This window comes from Dipodomys merriami, unplaced genomic scaffold (assembly GCF_024711535.1).
Source record: "Dipodomys merriami isolate MVZ:Mamm:240054 unplaced genomic scaffold, mDipMer1.0.p SCAF_29, whole genome shotgun sequence".
Taxonomy (NCBI): domain Eukaryota; kingdom Metazoa; phylum Chordata; class Mammalia; order Rodentia; family Heteromyidae; genus Dipodomys; species Dipodomys merriami.
In genome coordinates this window covers 7,622,471-7,645,966 of record NW_027204381.1, presented here as the reverse complement: position 1 = coordinate 7,645,966, position 23,496 = coordinate 7,622,471, and the positions used below count along the sequence as shown (strand labels likewise).

Genomic DNA, 23,496 nt, shown 5'->3' with positions numbered 1-23,496 from the left:
AATCACTGACTTTGGCTGTTTTTAAGTGTGTGGGAATTTAGCAGAGTTCAAAATTTATTTTGCCAAGGGCTTTAATTGTTTTGTTTCCTTTCCACTGGTAATTTTGAGGTACCCTGACACGTCATGGGGGACTTAAATTATATATAGACATTATTTATATAACATACATATATAATATATTATATATATACATAGTGGTCACTTTCTACACCGGTCATCTCCATCTATATGAGACTCTCAAAAAGATCCAAGAGTCCGCTTTAAAATACTCACACGAGGTTTATATGGGTATAGGGATTTAATGAGCTTGGAGCCTCAAAGAGTAGAGCTGGTTTGAAAACTTCAAGCTCACAAACAGATTTCTTTAAAAAATAGCTGTTCTGGTCTCCTTCCACTAAAAATTATATTTTAATAACTTTTAAAAATTATATGAGTACATGTAAATGTGTGTGGATATATATACATATATATGCATGTGTATGAGATCTGATCATTTCAAATGGAGAGAAACATACTATGAAACAGTAATGAATGCCCTTTTTCAAACACAAAGACTATCTGTCGTGAAACTGGAAGTCGTCCTGAACTTACCTTTCCAGATGGTATACAGTGTAAAAAAGGTTTCTATTCCTTCAGTCTTATTCCACTTATTCGTTCAAACATTCCTGTTTCATTCATTTCTTCATTTGTTCAGTTATCACTCTTCTAATGCGTATCAAGCAGTTGCTAGGTGCAAGTCGCTGTGTTTTAACATAGAATTTCAAATTTGAATTAAACGTGCTTCTTGCCCTTGAGGGCTCCAACTTTTCAGCAATGGAGTAATCATCACAGGGGAAGGGAATGGTGGATGCTGAGGTAGTCAGGGCAGCTGGGAAAGTAGACCAGGGCTTTCCGGAAAACAAACCCATAAAAGTAGACAGGAGAACTAGCACCCAATTCCAACTGGCCCAGGATTGTTGGGGATGACGGTCCTTCTGCAGGAAAGAAGGATAGATGAGGTTAAATGGTGGATGGGATCAATTTTGACCTTATAGACTCTGCATGGATTTTACCTACTTGGTAATAAGGCTCCTTTGAAGGAGTTTTTTTTTTGCATTTTATTTTTTTTATTTATTTTTTTTAATTTAATTTTATTTTATTTGTGAACATACTGTACAGAGGAGTTACAATTACATGGGCAGGATAATGCGTACATTTCTTACCAAGCATTGCAGCCTCCTCCTTTGTTTACCCTTCATATCCCTTCCCAGCCTCCCCCCTCCCCCCCATCCCAATCTTATTCCTTCCCCCCCCCCCCCCCCGCACCGACGTTGTAAAGCTCGTTTTGGACATGACAACTTGTACTTCTCATTGTTGCAACAGGTCCACCTGTATCCTTATAGAACTGGTTTTTCCCCATCTCCTCCACAAGTTATACTGACATCAAATATAGTGAAAGCAGGGGTTATTCCTTTGAAGGAGTTTAACCTGAAGGGTATCATAGTATTTGTACTTCATGCTTAAAAATTGGGTGTGGCCAAGCACTGGGGGCTCATGCCTATAATCCTAGCTACTCAGGAGGCTGAGGACTGAGGATCACAATTCAAAGCCAGCCCTGGCAGGAAAGTCCATGAGACTCTTAACTCCAACACACCACCAGAAAACTGGAAGTGGATCTGTGGCTCAAGGTAGTAAAGCAATATCCTTAAGTAAAAAGAGCTCAGGAGCAGTGCCCAGGCCCTGAGTTAAACCCCATCACACACACACACACACACACACACACACACACACACACACACACACACACACACACACACACACACACACACACAGAGAAAGAAAGAAAAAATTGGGACTATTCTTTCATATCCCTGCTTTTCTATATACTACCTTTCCTAGAAGCCTGTGTTTTTTTTGTTGGATGGGATATGAACACCTTGGACCTTAGTGACAATTGTTCACAGTGTTTTACTCCAGAGGCCGAGGCACCACTGCAGGCCTGTGGTGTTGTGCATTCTCCACAAACACTTCATCAGGATGGAAACTTTTGCCTTCCCAATTAAATTACTTTGTAAAAGAGTGTTAATTTGGTCTTCTCCTTCAAGCTGTGTGTGTGGGGGGGGTGGCTAGAGTCTGAGCTGTGGATGAACACAGAAGACGAATGAATGCGGAGATATTGATAAAGATGCTTTTCAAAGGACTCCAGCTAATTGGCAGTGGGATGGGGGGGGGGGCTTATGAGAAACACAACATTGGGTTGTCTATTTCGTGGCTCTTTGTGGAGGTTGCTGGAGTGAGGGGAGCTAATCAGGAGACCCGCATGGGGAGAGAGGCGTGTTATTTAATTAGCTTTACAATGGGCTGACTTGAAGGCACGTGGTGGTTTTAATAGAGGGAGATAGATGCCCTTTTTTGCAGGGCTAATTGTTAGGAAAAAGCAAGGTCTTTGTTCCGACCCAGCATGAGGGCTCTGATCTCTTGGAGCCTAGGGCTTCCCCTGCTTATACTTTTAGACAGAGCTATTCAAGGGAGCTTTGCAGAGAAAAGAAGAACAAGAACAGTATTGTATACGCACGATCACTGCCCAAACTTCCCCAAAGTCATTGGAAAAAAAAAAAAGAAGAAAAAGGAGAGCCAGAGGACTCAGCCATGTGCATTTTTGGAGTATTTCCCCATTCTTTGTTATGGCAGTTGGAAGGGCAAAGCGATCCTTTCATCAACTTGGAGCTGAGGAAGGGCAACTTAGCCAAACATGGCCAAAAAAACCAATTAAGACTGCATTTCCAATAATATGGCATTCGTCTGGCTAAAATGGGGCAGGCGTACTTGCAAGGAGACTATGTGAGTTTCACGCCGCCAGCCTTGATGGCAAGATGCCAGGCAATCATAGTGCCAGAATACAAATAGAGTAGTTGATCTTCACTAACTAGCAGAATCTGTGTTACTCAAGGGCAGTACTAGGAGAGCTGTTTGGGTTGTGAGTAGTAACCCAAAGGGCAAGGTACCTATCATTCCACAGGACTCTGTGGGAACAACTGGCCAGCACAGGCAAACATCAGCAAGTAAAATTTCATCTGAATTCCAGATGACAAGTCCAAGCTTGGGGCAGGTGGGTCCAGAATTCTATCACTAAAATGTGTGTGCATGGCATGTTTAGAAATGAGTGGCAATTCAGATTTACCACACCACGTATTTTGATGGGCAGATAAAGATAAAAAAAAATGAGTGAACACAAAGAAAGATGAGTTAATATAAAGGCAAATTAACACAAAGGAAAACTTGCCTGAATTAGATGCAATGCTATATTACTGGTAGGAACTGATTGGGGAATATGCTTCCTAGCACATGCACAGGATTTTGACAAATTACTGCTCAACTGGACAGTTCAATGATTAAGACAATTTCATAAAAAGATCTCATTTTGTTTAAGCTGTAAAAAAGATATCTCCGAACAGCTATCAACTCTGCTGCCCAGATGGGAGAGAACTCAATATCACAAGGCATCCTGGAGAGTTATATGTCTGTGCTGCTGATTGGTGCGGCTTATGAACATGAGTTTAGAATGTCCACAGCCCTGTGCCCCATCTCCATGGTGGAATTTAATCCCCTCCCACCCCAAAAGGTTTGTGTGGTGCATGTCTGATTTACTCACTTGAGAGGAAAATTCCCTTTATCACTTTGTCATGATTTTAATGGCATATACCGAATAGACACCACGGACTAATCTTTTCCCCTGTGTACCATGGTTGGGATTATGAACCATTTAGGTGCATTAAATCTGAAGTCATGATTCTGACTTTTAAAATTCACAGTAGCAACTCAGAGTCACGAAGTACTCCCTGTCTGTTGGGTACCATGCGAAAGTTACTGTCATGCACATACATTTCATGCTCCACTCTGTGGACACTTTCATCAGCTGTGTTTAATGAAGCTGAGGTTTTCTGAGGCAGGAGAGTAGCAAAGCTCAAACTCAAACCATGGTGTCCCTACTGCTGAAGCTTTGGCCATTAAGAGTTCCATTCCAACAATACCCAGTTATTGTAGAGCTTATGTATATTCTGTGTCTGGGAGATACCAAAACCTGGTGGTGTCTGTGCAGTAAGAAGCTGCAGGGCTTTGTGTGGATTATTGGGAAGCGTGGACATTTAGTTGGCAGTGCCTTCTGACTCTCATACTTCAGTTCAATTCAATTTGATTAAAAAAACACCTTCCCTAGCAGGAAGCATGAATAGGAAAGGGTGAATATGTGGGTACTCGGCCTTTTGTGGATCTGTAATGGTTGCTGCCACCCCTCATCTGGTCTTTCTCAGTGCTGTGGAATTCCTTGAAAGAGAAGTCTATAGTCTTTATTTATTTATTTATTTATTTTTCTTTAAAATTCTAAACATAACTTAGAATATTTAATTCCTAGAAAGGGATCTCTCTTGGGAACCTGCCACAAAAGGGTTTCCTTTTGTTCTGTCCTCCCAGAATTAGCTGCTACCTCCCACCCAGCGGTATTCTTCCTCTTCTTCCTGCCAGGTCCCCGGTGGTACTTCCTACATAAGTCCTTTTTGTCGTTGTTGTTCAGTAGTGAGGCTTGAACTCAGAGCCTGGGCGCTGTCCCTGAGCTTTTGTGCTCAAGGCTAATGCTCTACCACTTTGAACCACAGCTTTACTTCTGGTTTTCTGGTGGTTAATTGGAGATAAGAGTCTCATGGACTTTCTTGCCTGGGCTGGCTTTGAAACCACAATCCTTAGATCTCAGCCTCCTGAATAGCTAGGATTACAGGTGTGAGCCACTGGCACCTGTCCCAAGTCCTTTTGGTGATGAAATCTTTCAAGAAGATTTTCCAAGCCGGGTGCCGGTGGCTCACGCCTGTAATCCTAGTTACTCAGGAGGCTGAGATCTGAGGATTGCGCTTCAAAGGCCAGCCCAGGCAGGAAAGTCCCTGAGACTCTTATCTCCAATAAACCACTAGAAAACCAGAACTGGTGCTGTGGCTCAAGGGGTAGAGTGCTGGCCCTGAGCTGAAGAGCACAGGGACAGCACCCAAGCCCCAGAGTTCAAGCCCCATGACTGACAAAAAAAAAAAAAAAATCCAGTTGGAAAAGAACATGTGTCCCATCCATCTGATTAAATAGATTTTCATTAAGAAGGAACTTTTGTATCGTTCCTACTTCTCTTTGTTTTTCACCTTACTTATCATTATCTATGATTTTGAGCCCCAAGCCCTTGAATGGACTTCATGAGTCTGACTTACAGTGCCTCAGTGCACACAAGTGGGAATTTCTCATCTCTTTTTCACTAACTCAAAGAAAGGTTTGTATTGCATGATTAGCTGCTTCTGCTCGCCATGTATGTCATCACCAGCACAATACTCTCCACTCTCACTCCATCGTAGGGCCATAAAGAAATGCCAAACCAGCTGGATTGGCTTCTCAGAAATTCCTCAGAGCCTAACATCTCTCTTTGGCTCTTAAGACTGCAGAGTTGTGTGTAAGCTATAATGACAGTGAAGCTGGTATCTTTCTTCTTTTTGCTAAAAAGTTATAATTCATTATTACTTTTTATGTAGTTGTACAAAGGGGTTTCAATTCAACAAGTCAGTTTATGAGTACAATGCATCCATAATCACTCCTTCAACAGTGCTATCCTTTCTCTCCAACACCACTCATTCCCCCAAGTTACCTGGCTTTTTATTTTCATAGACTTACCTCTTCTTGAGGCTGTTTGTCATTGGTCAACCTCACAGAGATGGCATGTTTAGTGATGCTCAAATATTTCAAGTATAAGTAATTAGGTTAGGATAACTTTTTTTCTTGGATCTAATAATCCTGTATATTTAATGAACTTTAAATTCTGTCCACACTTTTCAGGATAGTACAGCTAATGCCCCAAAACACACCAAAAAAAAGAGAGAGAGAGAGAGAGATTTGAAGTAGCATGAGAATTTAACAAGCACTGTGCATTTCTTTCCCTCTGCATTAGATTTAGCATCAATGCAGGGAGAAGAGCCTCATTAATTCATTAGGATACTATCATGTAGCTCAGTGAAAGATATTTAAGATAAAATAATTATTTAGTTGTGCTTACAGACAACTAATATGGCACACTAAATTAACTGCTTGCTCATTTTTTTGTGATAATTAGGAAGTTGTACAAAGGGTTTACAATTCCATAAGTCAGGTAATTGAGTGTAGTGTTTCTTGGACAATGTCATCCCTGACTTCACTTCCCCCATTCTCTCTAGCCACAAGTTGCATAGTTCATTTTTTACACAGTGTCTATCACATGCCATGAGGTTTACTAATTTCTTAGTGTGGATTTTTTTTCCTTGGGACTCTTATAATAGACTCAGCTCATCATAGTTCAGGTGCCATGATGAAACTGAATCAAGCCCATGGTGTCCTCGGTTTGTATGATTGAGATCAGTAAGTGTTCTGTTGCCCTGTGTTTATGCCCCACTAGCAGATATACAAGTTTAAGTACAGAGAATATACCATTTTACCACAAGCAAGAGAGGCTAAGTCTTTTTTTTAAACCTGTCTCTGTGTGCCTGCTAGGCATCCAGACTCAGTTGGCAATCCTTGCCCTTTCTCTTCCTGTCCCTACTCAACCCATTTGTATTGTCTACCCATCCTCTTCCTTTCTATACCTGTAATTAAAGGGTATGTTTGAAAACACAATGCTTCTGAGGAAGACTGGTCACAGTGTATTTGAGATGGTAAAGGGAATGTGTATCAAACATTGCGTTCTCCTTCTTGTAAAGATTGGGGGGGGGGGATTAAGCTTATTAACAAACATTTCCCTTATCTTATAAACACTATGCCTAGAAGCTGTATATCTGACCTTTGTGGCAATCAGTGAAAAGAAAGACTTAACTCAAAAGTTCAGAAAGTCCTGAAGACTGTTCTTGAATAGTCAGAAATGATGAGCAGCACACAATGCATAAAATCGCTATACTGATGATAAAACCTTTGGTTTGTTGTGTCTGTCTTTTTTTAAGTAAGTTTTTTTTATTGTGAAAATACTGTATAGAGTGAGCCTTTTGTTCCCCCACAAACAACTACTCCTGCCTACACTTAGAAAATTCACATGTATATTGTGATCTTAGGAATATTCTTCTTTAAGAGGATAGCTGGTGGAATAAGCAGAGTAACCCATGGTTAGAAAGGTGTAAACTCCTTAATCAGTATCATTTATTGGGCTCTCAGGGTCTTCAATCAAATACCTTAGGTATAATAAGGACAGATGTTTCCACTGCTGGCTGCCCTTGGGAATGTGTGAGCCAGGCCCACATATTCCAATAAATTCCAAGAAGGCAAAAGGTACTGAGGACAAAAGAAAAATTGGTGGGTATGGGATTAAAGTTTCTAAGAAGGAAATCCTTTCACATGGAAAAATACACACATGGGGGGAAAACCCAAGAAATGAATCCTATGCTTGTGTTGCATCAGTTTTTACCTTGACCTCTCCTTGCATTGTCTGTGATCTCCTGGGCTCTGTCTACTCCATTCTATCCTGGATCCTTTGTAACTCTTTCAGCGTGGGGACCTTCCATTCAGGTGACTGTTGTAGTTCTAAGGTTCTTAAAAGCTGACTTTGTGTAGGTATTGGATAGATTATCAATGTTTTATTGTTATTATAAAAGTGATATATGGACGGTTACAGTTATGTAAGTCTGGTGATGAGTTCATTTTTTTTTTTTGGACAATATCATCCCTTCCCTCTCTCTCCAAGTTTTTCCTTCCTGTTCCACATTATCAAACCTTAATTTCATTTTGGAATTTGGGGGACTTAAGGCCCAGAAAAACAAAGGGTTGGAATCACTGACTCTTACCTCCTACTTTACATCTGGCCCTCAGCATGACCCATGACTTATCTTTCCATCCTTCCCACAGAAGATCCCTTCTACTGGGTCCTCCTTTAACCTCTCCTGATTGGCTTCTAGTGTGATTTGTTTCTTCTGCTAACTCTCAGCCCCAAGAACAGGATGGAGAAAGTCTCTATCTCATCTCTGCTCCTTGATCTCCAGGATGATACATGTTAGTCCTTTGGGGCAATTGACTTTGGCATTTAAGAGAAGGAAGATGGTTCCACAGTGAAATTATCTTCATGTGAGAGTCAAGCCACAACTGCAGAGAACATCTGTTTTGAAGTTTGATGTTGTCTTTGTAACCCAAGACAAGCAGGGTAAGATCAGAGAAAGGCCTTGAACCACCTGCAGCCCCAGTGGGAAGGGTGGGAATCTTATTCTCATGAAAGAGACCCTGGCCCTCCCTTTCTGCTAGGCTATTAAAGAGTGTTGGCTCTCTTGCCTTCTGTGCTAATGCCACTGTCTCTCTGCCTCCTCATGAGGCCAATTTAGGACAGTGTAAATTGAGATCCCAATTATATGATCCCTACAGGCTTGAAGGGCAGTGTGCATTCTGCATTTACCAGGCTCAGGTGGGAGCAATGGTCCCCAGAAAGATGCTCTGTAGGCTTCAGAGAAGCAAACTGACCCTGGGTGTAGAAGAGGTAGCCTTGATTGACCACTCGCCTCGTCTGTCTGAGCTGAGTCTGATTTGCTGCAAGGACACGTGATGTCTAAACTGATGCATTCTAAAATGTCGCTTGGTCTGTGGATTAGGCCAATCCAGCCCACATTGTTGGGGCTGCAGATGCAGATGAATGGTTCATAATTATAGTCTAAAGAAACTGCAGACAGCAATAGAGCCAAGCCAGACCCTTTTCTTCTTATAGCCCATGCCAAGCTGTCTCCCACAGGGAATGAGAGAGTGGTTATTCTGCAATCTACTTGTCCCAAGTCAGCTCATCTGGTGTACAGAATGGGGTGTGATTTCTGGAAACTGAGTCTGAGCATTAACATGCTCCTGTATCCATCTGATCCTGTTATGTGTCGTAAGGATGATCGGAGTGGACTAAGCCAGGCATCCTTGACTTCTCTTCTGAAGAGACAGTAGTCAGGGGGTCCTGACACTGCCTTGAAGCCTTGTTCAGTTGTGTGGCCTTGGGCCAGCGTGATTTGCTCTCATTTAGACTCAGTTATTCTCTTTGGTGCATTGGAAGGGTTATGCTTGCCCATCACCAATAGCCTTCTACACAGTTTGACACTGTGATGACAAAGGTCTAAATTTTTTTCCTCCAGAAAGTCATCAGTAACTGTGACCTTAAACAGCAGGGATTTTGTTTTGTTTTGTTTTTTATTTTTAAATTGAGAGCCAGATGCTGGTGGCTCACAACTAGCTAGTAAGGAGGCTGGGATCTAAGGATGGTGGTTCAATGTTAGCCCAGGCAGGAAAGTCCAGGGAACTTTTATCTACAATTACCACAAGAAAACTGGAAGTGGAGCTGTGGCTCAAAGTGGTAGAGTGCTAGCCTTGAGCAAAAGAGCTCAGGGACAGTGCCCAAGCCCTGAGTTCAAGCACCATGGGGGTAAAAAGGGGATCCTAGCTAAGAGAAAGATTTCTGGTGAATTCTCACATATTTTACCTGATCTTAAAACCAGTAATAAAGACTTAGTTGAAGTTTTTCTGGTGTAGACATGGTGTTAAATGCTTTGTGAGTATGATTTCATTTCATCTTGTCAAGAGTCTTAGAAAGTGGATGATGTGAGGTGCTGGTGGCTCACACCTGTAATCCTAGCTACTAAGGAGGCTGAGATCTGAGGATCACCATTCAAAGGCAGCACAGGCACAGGCAGATGAATTCAAGAGACTTTTATCTCCAGTTAACCAGTCAAATAGGCAGAAGTTGGGCTATGGCTCAAGTGTTAGTGTTGGCTTTTGAGCAAAAAGCCAAGGCTGCAGTGCCTTGAGTTCAAGCCCCAGTATCACACACACACACACACACACACACACACACACACACACACACACACACACACAGAGATGCTATTATTTTCCCTTCTCATATATGGAGGAACTGAGTTTCAGAATTGTTTAAGTGACATACTGTGCTAATTCAGCCAATTAATTAGTACAGCTAGAATTGGAGCCTGAATCTTATTCTAGAGCCCACAGTGTTTACTACCATAGATCTATTTTATTATAAAGAGTTTTCCAGAACAAATAGACCACCAAGTCTTCTCCCCCTCCTTACCCCCCCCCCAACTGTGGCTCTGTTATCCCTTATTGTTTATTGTATCTTCTAAACAATAGCTAATGCGTCTGTTACAGGCTGTGGAGAGCCAGGGTGGTTTTATTCCCTGAAGCAAGATGAGGTTGTGACACCAAAAGGTTAAGTGGTTTGGGTGAGGTCACTGAGGCAGCCTGCAGTCAGCAATACCATCTTCTCAGTCCATGACCTGGGTTCTCAGGCTGACCTAAGGCCTTTTGGAATTTGAGTTTCATTAATAAAGTTATTTTAACTTTTATTTTCTAGCTCTGATTTTTCCATTTTATTGCTGTTTGATAAAGATAGACATTATAGATAGATAGCCTCAGGCACCTTTCTTACCCAGCATGCTTTTCTCTAAACTTAACAGATACAAAACAGCTTAAGTATGTGAAGCTTCCTTTTTGAGTATGATAGGGATTTCTACCTTCTCAGGACAAAAAAAAAAGAAAAGAAAAAAACCCAAAAAAAACATAAAAACAAAAACAAAAAAAGCCCCACAAACAGCAACAGCAAAAAAAAAGACTACAAACGCAGCTCAAACAGGTTGCAAATCGAGAGCTTGAGAGTTCTGTCATAAAAAAAAATCTTACATTTATACCAGTAAATCAACATCTGTGAGTCATAAACTCACTCTGGATCAGCCGTTAGTGGTCTGAATGTTTTCCTACCTACCTTCAGTGCAGCATATTCTAGCTCAAAACTTAGCGATTTGTTTTATTTTGTTCTGTTGGAGTTCAAGATTGAGGAGCAGACAAAATGTTTTTTTATGATTGCTTGAAATGAAGTATATTTTTTACCTTTTTAGTTTTGTTGAGTTTGAGTAGAATTGAGGGGAGGAAAATAGAGGAAAAAAATTTGTATTTTTTTCTTTTAACATTTTTCATGTGCTGGAAGAATTCCTGTAAAATAGTGACCATTTTCTTCTTATTTTACTTGCCTAGCCCATGGTCTGTCCCCCAAACCCTGTAACCCTTTTTAGACTTGATGTGGAGCAGGAATGGAGCTTGATGTCTTAGTCAAAGAAGTTCCAGCAGTTGGTAGGATGTAATTGAAGTCTAAGGAATGTTTGAAAATTCAAATCAGTTTTTGTCCCCAATGCAATAGTAACAGAAGAGCACATTAAGCAAAATCAAAGATAAGTCACCCCCAACCCCCTGTACAGTACCTGAGTCACCAAAAAGCTGATAGACCTTCATTTGACACACTTAATGAACACCTGCAAAGGTCTTAGGCATTCAGCAAGGCACTTACTTCTTTTAAGATGTCAGATAGAAATGTCATTTGAAGTTCCAAGAACTTGTAGAGAAACCTATGTGAGTCTTAATCAGAATAAAGAAATGCATTTATCAAAAAACGATGAATCAAGTATGACAGACCTGACTGAATATTAATTTCTTATTGCATTATTAATGTCTCAAATATGTAAAATATTTTAATTTTACCTCCTTAGTTCTTTCATCCTATGTTTCGACAAGATCCAAGGTGTAACTTGATAGTATGAACATTGTAATGAGTATCATATAGAAGTCTGTGGGGTCCCTACAAATCTCCTCAGCAGTCCTGTTTCTGCTCTGATCGCTCTCTTCCATCCACCAAATTCCTGCTTTGGACATTCAAACATTTTGAGCTTCTGAACTTCAGGACTGAGTTAGAAAACAGGATGATTGGCTGGCTGATTTGTCATTGTTGAAAGATTACAAGTGTCCCATCTATTTCTCTCCCTCTGTCTTGCTTGAGTGGAAAGTGTTTACAGTTGAATTATGGTGGGCTGTTTTAGTGTCTCATGTGAATTTTAGTGTTTAGGTTAGAAAAGAAAATGGAAGATCAGACCTGGCTAGAGAGAAACAAGTGATTCCAAGCGAGCTGTATTTTCCAATAGAGAAGTTTTTACACGTGGAATAAAATATTTCAGCATTTTTCATGAGACATCATCATCAACAACAAAAATTTCCCCAAAGCAACCATTGACTTAGCCAGTTCTCCATCAATGTCATTGTGAACAAGACAGGCCCCAGTTCAAGACCCTTTTACTCTGTAGCTTACTTGGATGTGTGAATGTACAATTCATTCATCAGCTGTTTCCCTAAGCTTTTCCCAGGACCCAAAGTGTCTGTTCTTGTCATCTGGAGGCCAGTATTGTTTTCTCATACCTTCTGGAAACACAGCTGGACCCCAATAGTCTTTGTTCCTTCAAAAACTTAAGATTGTCACATACACATATTTTTTTCTCTGGTCTCTGACCAAAAAACTAACCGGGTGTAATCTGGAGGTTGGACCCAAAGCCTGAGATTTACATTTATTCTTGACTCCTTCCCTGATTTGCTGTGAGAAGCTTGCAAGTGGCTAATGCTCAGAGGAGAGGAAACTGGGCTTCCATCAAGGTAAGCAGGTGTATTAAAATTTGCCAGAGGCAAGGGCTACAGTTGGAAGCCACTGGTAGCAGAAAGCAGGAAGCAGTATTAAAAATAGCTTTCTTTGAGGTTGTTCAGGAAGACTTATTTTTTATCTTTTAAAATCTAACTCAGGTCTCAGTGGTTGTATACAGGTATGGACCTATGCAGTGGTTGATTTGTTGGTTGAGATCAATTGTCTCCAGGTATAATCAATGTGTCAGTGGCAATGCGGGCATTACTGGGATTCATTTTGAGTTATCTGAAGTGTTGGGAGTCCCCAAATGTGTCTGTCCCCCCATCCCCCCTTTCCTTGCCTTCCGGTTAAGGGCTTCAGAGATTCACAGCAGAGCACTGGGCTGACCTGGCCGGGGAGGGGTGCAATTTGAGGTGGTGGCAGGAGGTTTACTAGCTTTATCTAATAGTTATCCTGCAAGACAAAGCCTCAGCCTATGATCACATAATTAGAGGTACGGAATAACGAGAAACTCGCCGTAGAACCTTATGGAAGTCTGCGATGAGGCTTCCAATGTGGACTCCCTACTCTGGACTCCCCTCCCCCTCCCCCGTCAATCCAAGGGGCATTTGGGTCTACATGTAGGGGGTCTACATGTAGGGGGTCTCCCGTCGGCAGCCTCAGCCGGGTTGCAATCAAATGCAACCACCCACCAATGCTGCCTCCGCCTCGGCTAAACCTTGGTGAGGGTGGGAGGCTGGTTCCTGAACCACCACCACCGCCGGGACACTCGGAAACCCTCGGAGGACGTCGGCCCGTGCCCCCCGCCCCCCCGCCCCGCACGCCCCTGGGTGCCCGTGCCTCACGTCCTGTGTGTCAGTCCTTGTGAATGAATGAATGATGCACACGCACTGGGAAAACTATTCTGCTACTGGGAGGAGGGGGCGCGGCGGGTGACCAAGCCCTCAAGAATGCGTGGAGAATCCGACGGACTTTCCCGAATCTGTCCTGGTGGAAGCGGCCCGGGCGCGGAGTGCAGGGTCCTTCCCTCCGGGCGGGTCTGCCGCGGGGGGGAGGGTGGGCTCGGTGGGGTTCCACCCCCCCCCCCCACACTCCGGAGCCCAGCTGCGGGGAGGCCAGGCGCGCCCCGCCCTGGCTTTCGCTTTGGGCTGCGGGCGGTGATTGGCCGCGGGCACTCGGGAAGGCCACGCCCCCTGGCCACGCCCACCGCCCCCGGAGAGCCGAGCGCGCGGACCGGCTGGGGTGGGTGGGGGGGTCCTCCCCCCGGGCACACTGGAGGAACGCCCTAAAGAGGAGGGGAGAGCGCCCGAGCGCGGGGAGGGAGGGAGAACGGGGACCCGGGGAGCGAGGGAGCTGGGGTAGAGCGAGCCGCAGCCGGCGTTGGCCGAGGGAGCGAGCGAGAGGCGGGCGAGGGGGCGAGGGACGCCCGCGAGCGAGCGAGCCAGCCAGCGGGGACCGCGGAAAGTGTCAGCCTCCCGGGAGACAGCCCGGGCGCGCACGGCCCCGGCCCGGTGCGTGCACAGTCCGCGGGACAGCCGGGGGTTTTACGGAAGAAAGTCGGCATCGCCTCCCCGTCCCCGTCCCTGTTCTCTGGTTAAGAATCCTCCCCCCTTCCACCTCCCCATTAAAAAGCACCACTACCACCACCACCGCGACAACTGTGACCGCCAAACTTGCGCTCACCCCGCCTGGCCCCTAACTCGTCCCGGATCATGAAGGCGGCCGTCGATCTCAAACCGACTCTTACCATCATCAAGACGGAAAAAGTCGATCTGGACCTTTTCCCTTCCCCGGGTGAGTGGTGATTGCCAAGTGCTCCCCCCCCACTACCCCCCGCTCCTCCCCACCCCAGTTCCAGGGGTCCCCTCACTTTCCCTCCACTGCTCCCTTTCCAGGCAGTTTATTTCTCCCAGGGATGCTGGTGGCAGAGGGAGGGAGGGAGGGAGAGGCCACAAGGAGGGCTGTTGGTGGCCCAGGACCCTTGGTTGGGGGCATAGTTATTTTATTTTCACAGCTGCGTTTTGCTGAGTGGTGGGAAACAGCATCCCCATTTCCCCCGCTCTTCTTCCTTTTAAAAATCTCTTCTTTCCGATGCCCTCATTTCTTAATCATAGCAAGAGGACCTGACACTTAAACTTCATGTCTTGCTTTCCGCAGCTTCTAGAATTGGAACTGAGGGGAGGGACGGAGCCGGGGCGAGGGGTTGGGGAGTGCAGTTAAGAGCTGAGTGGGCTGTCTAACGGGCTGGTCTTCCAGTTCCTTTTCAAATAAAAGTTGCCATCCCAAGCTCCCTTGGGTCTTTGCGGGGTTGATGATGAGGCGGTAGGGAAAGAACTGAAAGTATACTTTTTTATTCTGGTATTCATGCAGGTTCCTAATTAGATCCGTGTTTCAATTTGGCTATGTTTAGCCCTTTTGGTACCAAAGCGCCTAGAAGAAGGAAAACATCCCAACACCAGACATGACTTGAGTGTGTTTAGTTCATAATGTTGCCTTGAAGAGAGAAAAAGAAACTTCATTGTATCATAGACCCAAATTATGGTGCTAAGCAGATGGAATCAACTCCATAGGACTTCTATAGTCTGAGAGGGAATCAATCTGCTTCCCCTGCCATCTCCCCGCCACCCCCCTTAGAAAGGAGTGGTTTTGGAAGTGAAAGTATCTAAAAGATAGAGGGAAAAGTCCTGAGTTCTGGAAGAGATTTGTTACATGCACCTCTGTTGTATCTGATTGTCAATAACTTTAGATGCTGTTGTCTGGCCTTTGCCTCTGTCATAATTAGCTGCCTGCCTTAATCCTTTCTTAGCTTAAACTTCCAATGAAAGTCAAGCTGATACTTTGACATTGTGAGGTACTTCAAAAATGTTAATAGAGGCATTAAGGTCTTTCCCACTCCTTGCCAGTTTCCTAATATTGAAACCCCTTGGTTGCTCTGCAAAAGAAGGCTGGACTAGTTTCTTGTCACCACATGAGCATGGCCAGCTGAGGCCCCAGTCAAGATTTCAGGCAGGGGAGAGCTGCTGTGAAGGTTGCATTTGGGGATTTCAGGGAGTCAGAAGAGGTTCTGTGTGTCACAATTGATCTATACCATACAGAGGAGGAGTGAAAGGATTGTTCACAGCGAAGATCTAAACTTAACTAATAGACTCTTTCTTTAAAAATGGCTTGTTTACATGTGTTGTTATGTGTGTTTATGGGGAAGAGACAGAGTCGGTCATCTGGGAAATATCATGTAGATATGTCAGTTCACATACCTACCATGGATATTTCTTGCTGGCACTGAATAGAGCCCCTGGCAACACATGCTTTCGATCACAGCAAACAGCTGAAGCATGTTCTTCTGGTAATTTAATATTAAATATTAGAGATTTAAAGTATATGGGGCTGTTACTTCAGTTATGGATAAAAATAAGCCCTGGGCAAGTCAGTTTCTTTAGCTTTCCTATCTATAAAATGGGATGGGATGAAGATGGTAAGGCCTAATGCTACTGTCCACATCAACTATATAGTATGCATCTTCCTTCCTTCGTACCTTCCCTTCCTTTCTTCCTGCCCTTTCTTCCTTTCTTTCTTCCTTCTTTCCTTCCCTTCTTTTTTCCCTTTTCTTTCTTTCTTTCTCTTTCTTTTTCTTTTTCTCTTTATCTCTTTATCTCTCCTCTCCTTTTTTCTTTCTTTCCTTCCTTCCCTCCTTCCTTCCCTCCCTTCCTTCCCTCCTTCCTTCCTTCCTTTCTTTCTTTCTTTTTTTCTTCTTTCTTTCTTTCTTTCTTTCTTTCTTTCTTTCTTTCTTTCTTTCTTTCTTTCTTTCTTTCTTTCTTTCTTTCTTTCTTTCTTTCTTTCTTTGCCAGTATTGGGACTTAAATTCCAGTCCTGGGTATTTTCTCTTAGATTTTTGTGGTTGCTGTTCAAGGTTGGCTCTCTACTACTTGAGCCACAGATCCGATTCTGGAGTTTGGTGGTTAATCAGAGACAAAAGTGTCACAGTCTTTCTAGCTGGCTCTGGCGTCAAACTGTAACCCTCAGATCTTAGCCTCTTGAGTAGCTGGGATTACAAGTATGGGCCACCAGAACTGGCTATGATATGTGTCTTTATAATGGCTTTTGTTGTTATTCAAAAAAGGTTTCCAAGCCACCAGTCCAGTTTTGTAAGTAATTTTCGATCCAACAGCATTTCAACTTGTCAAAGAAGTCAGGCAGTCTTTGGCCATTTATTGTCACACAGCTTTATTTCTAGCATTTTCAGGGAGGGGAAGGTAAGCGAATAAAGAGTGAAACCTGAAAATACATATAGAACATAATAACGGACTTTTAGCTATTTTTTTGGACTTCAGTTGCTTCTATGTAAATAATATACGCGTGCCTCAGAAAGGGAACACAAGGGTAAAGAAAAGGTAAGTAACTTAAGTGACAATGTACAGAAAGCCAGTGGGTAAAGTCAAATGAGTTTCGAACTTCTCAGTACCTATTGTCATGAGGAACGTTGCAAGTTACCTTTGATAGCTCCGCCTAGAAACTTCAGTTAGTATTTACTCTTACAGGTGCAAAGATGGAAGAGCCCTTGGCCGGGCTGCCTGGTTTTTTACCAGGGGAAGGACAAGACTTTGTCTGAATAGAAATTTGCCAGCAGATTGTAGAGGACATGCGTTTAAAGTTTAACTGCTCACAGTGTGGCTTTGTGTGTCCACAGCTGTGAATTAAATAGTCATCACAATGACTTCTTTGGGTTGCCTGGTTTCTTGTGTGGAGACTACGATTGTGGGAGTGTTAGCTGGCTTCAGCAATTAAACTAGAATTTCTTTTCTCCTCCCCACCTTTCCCAGTTTGGTCAAAGAGAAGCAGTAAGGAAGTGGAGTCCAAACAGGAGTCAATAGGCCTAGAATATTTGCCCACCTATGTGGCTAAGACATGCTCATGAACCTTTAGTATTCATTTTTTTTCTTTTGTGCTGGTACTAGGATTTGAACTTCAGGGCTGTGCTGTATTTTAGCTTTTACGTTGAAGGATAATATCCCTCTACTATTTGAACTACAGCTCCCTTTCTGGCCTTTTGGTGGTTAAGTGGAGATAAGATTTGTCTCACAGATTTTCCCGTCCAGGGTGATTCCAAAACTCAACCCTCAGATCTCAGCTGCCAAAGTAAGGAGTAGGTAGGATTGTAGGCATGTGCCCCGTGTGCCTGATTCTTTATTCACTGTTATTCTTTATTGAGATCTTAGAGGAGTTTTGACAGTATTACATACCAATTATCATACACTGTGAAATAACCTTGACATTGAATTTCCCATGTAAGTGTGAAGTAGAATATTATTCTATCTGATTGTACTGTGTCTGATCTTAAATAGGCTCAAACCTAACATGGTCATTGAGTAGTTTCTGGTTTTTTCCTTGGTGTGGAGTTGGCTGAGAAGGGGCTGAGGCTACCAAGGCTGGGTGCCAAAGCAAACACATTCCCAAGCCACTTCGTTTTTCTCTCCTTCCCCATTCCATTCTACCTTCTGGGCGATATGAATCAGCGCTCTAAGTTCTAATTCTGGACTTTTAGCCATTAATGAGACTAAAAGGGCCATCCAGAGTGGTTCTTCTAATGGAGATCTTTATTGTCCTTAGCGAGGGGACAAACCTTTGTCCTTTCTCAGTGTAGACATGAAAGGATTAAGCTGCCAGGCCTGTCAAGATTACTTGCCCTGGATCCCCACTGACCATGCTCTGTTTGTGACAAAAGAAAGACCCCCCCCCCCCGTGGTTCAGAGCAGGGACTCTAGAGCCAGACCAGGTGATCACTTAGTTACTGTGTTGACTTGGGGTAAATTACTTAACATCTCTGTATTCTAGTTTGTGCAAGTGTAATATTACTCAACGTGAACACATGAATTTGTGTAAAATCTTAACACAGCACTGTCATGGATTCTGTTGAAGAGTTCATTCAAAGGCATATCAATAAAGATGACCCTGATCAATAACAGGACTTTCAGTGGCACCCTTGAAAGGTTTGATAGGGAGGTATTGTGGCTACATCACATGCACTGCCCAAATCTATTGTTTGAGAGTACACAGAGGAGAAACTTAAGACTTGCTTGCTTCACTGAGACCTTGTGCCAACCAAGATTCATGCTTGCTCCAGAAAGCAAGCGTGGTGAGCAGATAATTTTGAGTATCTTGAGGGCTGACAGGCCAGGGATTGGTCAGTTATCTTGGGCAATACAGACTGACATTGTTACTTCAGAGCAGGAAGTCCACTGAGTGTGTGGATGAGGGGGACATTTTCAGGGTTGATGGAGAACTAGTTTTTTCCATGATGCATGATTGAGAAATGCATCATGTTTCATTATTATAAAATAGCCTTCATTTTATTTATTTGGTTGGCAAAACTTACATTCCTGGCATTTTTGGACAGTTTGTGTTGCAGTGTCTTTTTTGGGAGGGGGGGAGGTCCTGTGTAATTTTTTTCCCCTTCTTAAAGAGCCCAAACCACATTGTAGGAACATCATCTTCTCCTAGAAGCCAATGTAACCTATGGTCAAGTTCCCAAACCCTGGTTTGCTCCACTGGGTCCCATCAGTTTCTCTGCTGGTTAGTGTAGGTCAAGGAATTTCCAGGAAAGAGTCTCCCCGTTTCAAAGAGTGTGGTAGATAATTCTCCACTAGCTATCTTGTAATTACAGACAGTTTTCTGGTCTGCAGACATGAATAACCCATGGCTGTGGTGGCATTCCATGGGCTTGATTGAAAGATGGACTCTTGCCATGGAAAAGTTATAGGAATCCTTCTGAAAGATGTATTGAGCTTGCATTGTGTGTTTGCTGCGTTCATAGAAAAGAGCCCCCTTTCACACATCTTGCTTGCTGTGGGGAAAGTATTATTACTCCTATGTTTTCAGATGAAGAAAATGATATTCAGAGCAGTGCTTTGAATCACATTAGTAACTAATGAGATAGAGCAGGGATGGTTTTTTATTTTTATTTTTTCACCTAAAGTTTAAAGTACGGTGTTATTCTTATGAACTTTGCAAACTAAAACCTGATTGTAGCCGGGGGGCTGGTGGCCCACAGTTGTAACTCAGTAGGTTGAGAACCAGAGGATCACAGTTCATTGCCAGCCTGGAAAGAAAAGTCCTCTGGATTCTAAAATATCAACAAACAGCTGGGCTGGAAGCATCCAGATACATTGCTTAAGAAGCTTAAGGGGCTGGGCCACACTGACCTTGGGTTGTGTCCGGAGTGCTAGGATTCTTGTGTTTGTCCTCCAGATATTCTTAGTTCTCACAGGTAGAAAGGATTATATTCCCTTCCAAGGCTAATGTGCCAGGACCTAGGCACCATCTTTAGCTTTTGCACTAAATGCTAGTGCTCTAGCACTTGAGCCATAGCTCCATTTCTAGCCATTTTGGTGGCTAATGGGAGATGAGAGTCTCACAGACTTTCTTGCCTGGGTTGGCTTCAAACTGCCATCCTCAGATCTCAGCCTCCTGAGTAGCTAGAATTATGAGCGGGAGCCACTGGTGCCGGGACAACGTTGCAACTTTTTTCAAGCCTCTGGATCCTGCCCGTTTTACCTCCTTTATTACTGATGCCTCTGTGCTCCAATTCTGGCTGGGGAAAGATGGAAGACTGGCAGAGGGGTTCATTTTCTGATGACATGCTTCATGTGTAATTTTCCGGCTCACAAAGAGGCTAAGGGAACACAGAAAACAAATTCTGTTTTTTTCTCCCTAAAAATTTAGGGTTGTTTTGAGTCTGTTTTATATGTTAGGGAACACCACTTAGCGTGCTCATGGAGTAAGGGAGGGAAAGACAGCCCCAAAGGCAAGTGGCTAATGGAGAACAGACTCCTGTCTTCTCTGTGGCCAAGCTGGTGGTTCCCTTATCGTGACCCATAGAGAGTGTTTTCCCCAAAGATTAGCATCCTTAGGGAATTTGTGCATGAGCAACACGATCATCATCTACTGTGCGTGTCTGTGTGTGTATCTGTGTGTGTCTGTGTATCTGTGTGTCTGTGGGTGGTGTGCTGGTACTGGTGCTTGAACTCAGAGCCTAGGTGCTCTCCCTTAGCTTTTTCTACTCAAGGATGGTGCTCTATCACTTGAGCCATACCCCCACTTCCAGCTTTTGGGTGGTTCATTGGAGAGAAGAGTCTTACGGACTTTCCTGCCCCAGGCAGCTTTTGAAGTATGATTCTCCAAACTCAGCCTCCTGAGTAGTTCGGGTGAACTGCTGGTACCGGACTAGTCTTAATACCTTGAATATATTTTTATTTGGTTGCTCTATCTTGGCACACCACTCTCATTGCTCTGCTTAGAAGGAATGTCTGTGATGATTTGCTGCTGTGCCATTATGTTCTGGGGCTGCTCTTTGCTCATGGATGTTGTTCTTAACTCAGGGTTAGGAATGTCAAGGTGATTTTCAAATCTATGCCTTTTTACTTGTCATGTGACTCTAGTTAATTCTTTGCTTTTTTTCCCTTCCCTCCCCAGCACCAGTAGGCTAATTCTACTTGGCTGTTTTTAGTGACCTTTTCTTTTTAATTGTATGGTTTATAATCTTTAAGCAAAAAGAATTGGTCTGTATTGTAGGTTGTGGTAGGTCTGATTGTATTGGCAGAAAGCCATGCTTACAGATCGACCAAAAATATTGCAGTGTGAGCCGTAAATATTTATTATTTGGCCAACTCTGTCATATTTCCCAGGTTCTTTCCAGTGGGCTTGAAGTCAAAACTGTCACTTGGCACTCCAAATGTGACTCTTGTTCGCTGCCCACACAACTTTTCTCAGCTGCCTTTTTTTTTTCTGGAACTTTCAGTTTTGTCTCTGAGAGTTGGTTGTAAAACAATGATTCAGAAAATGCTTTTAGACCCAAGTAGCCCTGGGAATACCATCCAAGGAGCAATATCGATAATACCACAGAACAGCAGGTTATCCATGGGGACTTGTTAGCAGGTGGGGTCACCCTACTTACACACTAAATTTGGACCATCAAATGCTTACACTCTCTCAGTCGCTAATCTTGGGGTTATGCCATCCAAAGTAAGCAAAGAGAACTGGATGAAGAATTTGAAGCATTTTAAGTTTAGCATGGTTTTCCCCAACCATGAGTTATATTTTAAATTCATTGTTGATTCATATCATAATTTTGCTTACAGCCTGAGAAACAACTCAAAATCAACCTCAAACAAGTTCACACGAAGCATTTGAAACCTCTAAGGTAGCTTTAGGTAGCTGTGGTAGCCGTTATTTCTTGGGGTGGTGGTAGTGGTGGTGCTAGTATTGGGGTTTGAACAGGGCTTGGGTTCTGTTCCTCAGCTTTTTCACCCAAGGGTGATGCTCTGCCACTTGAGCCACAGCTTCACTTCTGACTTTCTAGTGGTTCCTTGGAAATAAGTCTCATGGCTTGGGACTTTGACTCTCAGATCTCAGCCTCCTTAGTAGCAAGGATTACAGGTTTGTGCCCCAGCACCTGGCTAGTAATTATTTTTTGCTTTGCAAAGTTCTGCAGAAGAACCATGAATGTTTTGCATACTTTGTGTGTGTGTGTGTGTGTGTGTGTGTGTGTGTGTGTGTGTGTGTGGTGTTTATGTGTGTCTGCTTTTATGTTCACACGAATGAATAAATGAACTTTTGAATTGGAAGGAAGTGTCACTATTACATAAGTGAAGACAATTAAATTTTTTGTTTTGTTTGAATGTGTATTCAAGATGAGACATTTTACAGTTGAAATAAGAAGGGACAAAAGAAACAATTTTTTTCCCATTAAACAATGTAGATGAAACAAAGAAACAAAAATACACTACAAGTCTTTAGTGTGTTCAATTGCAACATTGTGTTTTTGGCCAAAAAAATAAGAAGGGAGAAGGACAGGCAGAGTACTAATAAAAGATCTAGTAGAAGGATAAAAGAGCAAGAGGACCCTTTTAGAAAGAAATGAAAGAAGTTAAGAGGATTTTCCGTAGGCTTTGGGAAGGTCTCCATCAGGGCCAGGTACTGCGTTTGACTGACTGGACTTCTGCTCTTAGGTAGCCAGATGTGCAGATATGGGCCTGTTGACTTTGCTGTTTGTGTGGCCATTTCTAATACTTAAAACCCCTCCTGGGCTGATAGCTGGTCAGAATAGTTCAGATATTATCTTCTGTGTGTTCTAGGCACTTCTGTGGCTAAAAGTGCAAGAATACCAGTGTTTGAATTTAGGAAAATATGTGCGTTTTCTGCTGGGTGGACTCTCTATTCTAACAGTTCTAGGCTGGAACTCTTGTGGGCCAGCTTTGTAGAGACTAAAAGCATTTGTGAAGCATTTGAAGGAGATTAGAAGAATAGACAAAGGGCCTCCAGGGCCAGTGGTTATGCCTATGATTCTAGCTACTCAGGAAGCTGAGATTTGAGGATTCTGGTTCGAAGCCAACCCAGGCAGGAAAGTCCATGAGACTTTGATCTCTAATTAGCTAGCAGAATGGCTAGAAATGGAGCTTGTTGCTTAAGTGCCAGAGCATCAGCTTTGAGCAAAAAAGCTAAGTGCCAGTGCCCAGACCCCTGAGTTCAAGCCCCAGCATCCTCCCACCCCCCAGAGAGAACAGAGAAAGGAATGTTTTTGATATAGAACATCATATGAAAAGAATACTAAATTTAAAATGAAAGAAAGGCAGGTGCTGGTGGCTCATGCCTGTAATCCTAGCTACTCAGGAGACTGAGATCTGAGGATCATAGTTCAAAGCCAGAAAGTCCATGAGACTCTTGTCTCCAATTAACCACCAAAAACCTGGAAGTGGCACTGTGACTCCAAGTGGTAGAGTGCTAGCTTTGAACAAAAAAGCCCAGGGACAGCACCCAGATCCTGAGTTCAAGCCCATGACTGACAAAAAGAAAAGAAAAGAAAGAAAGGAGGCTTAAACCAATAAGAAGGCCAAGTTCCAGGTTATTGGAAAAGAGAAAAAGAAATTGGTGTAGGGCCAGGACCCACGACAAAGCTTATGGGATCTCAGGATGGTTTTTGCCTTTGAAAGTAGGTAGGTTAAGGACAGAGTGCTGGTGTTCAGTAGGTTTATGAGACTGATGATTCTTTTTTT

General features: G+C 43.2%; 1 protein-coding gene across 4 annotated transcripts in view; it reads left to right on the top strand.

Annotated features, from left to right (window-relative positions):
• Positions 1–23,496, top strand: part of Ets1 (ETS proto-oncogene 1, transcription factor) — a 147,326-nt gene that overhangs the window by 56,321 nt on the left and 67,509 nt on the right. For 2 of the 4 annotated variants that reach the window (XM_070038314.1, XM_070038312.1), the window contains exon 1: positions 13,795–14,245. The exons of the other annotated variants lie outside the window; for them this stretch is intronic. In XM_070038314.1, coding sequence (XP_069894415.1) covers positions 14,164–14,245 — 82 coding nt within the window. In that variant the 5' untranslated portion in view covers positions 13,795–14,163. Of the gene's footprint in view, positions 1–13,794; positions 14,246–23,496 lie in introns of those variants that run through there. 4 annotated transcript variants of the gene reach the window in all.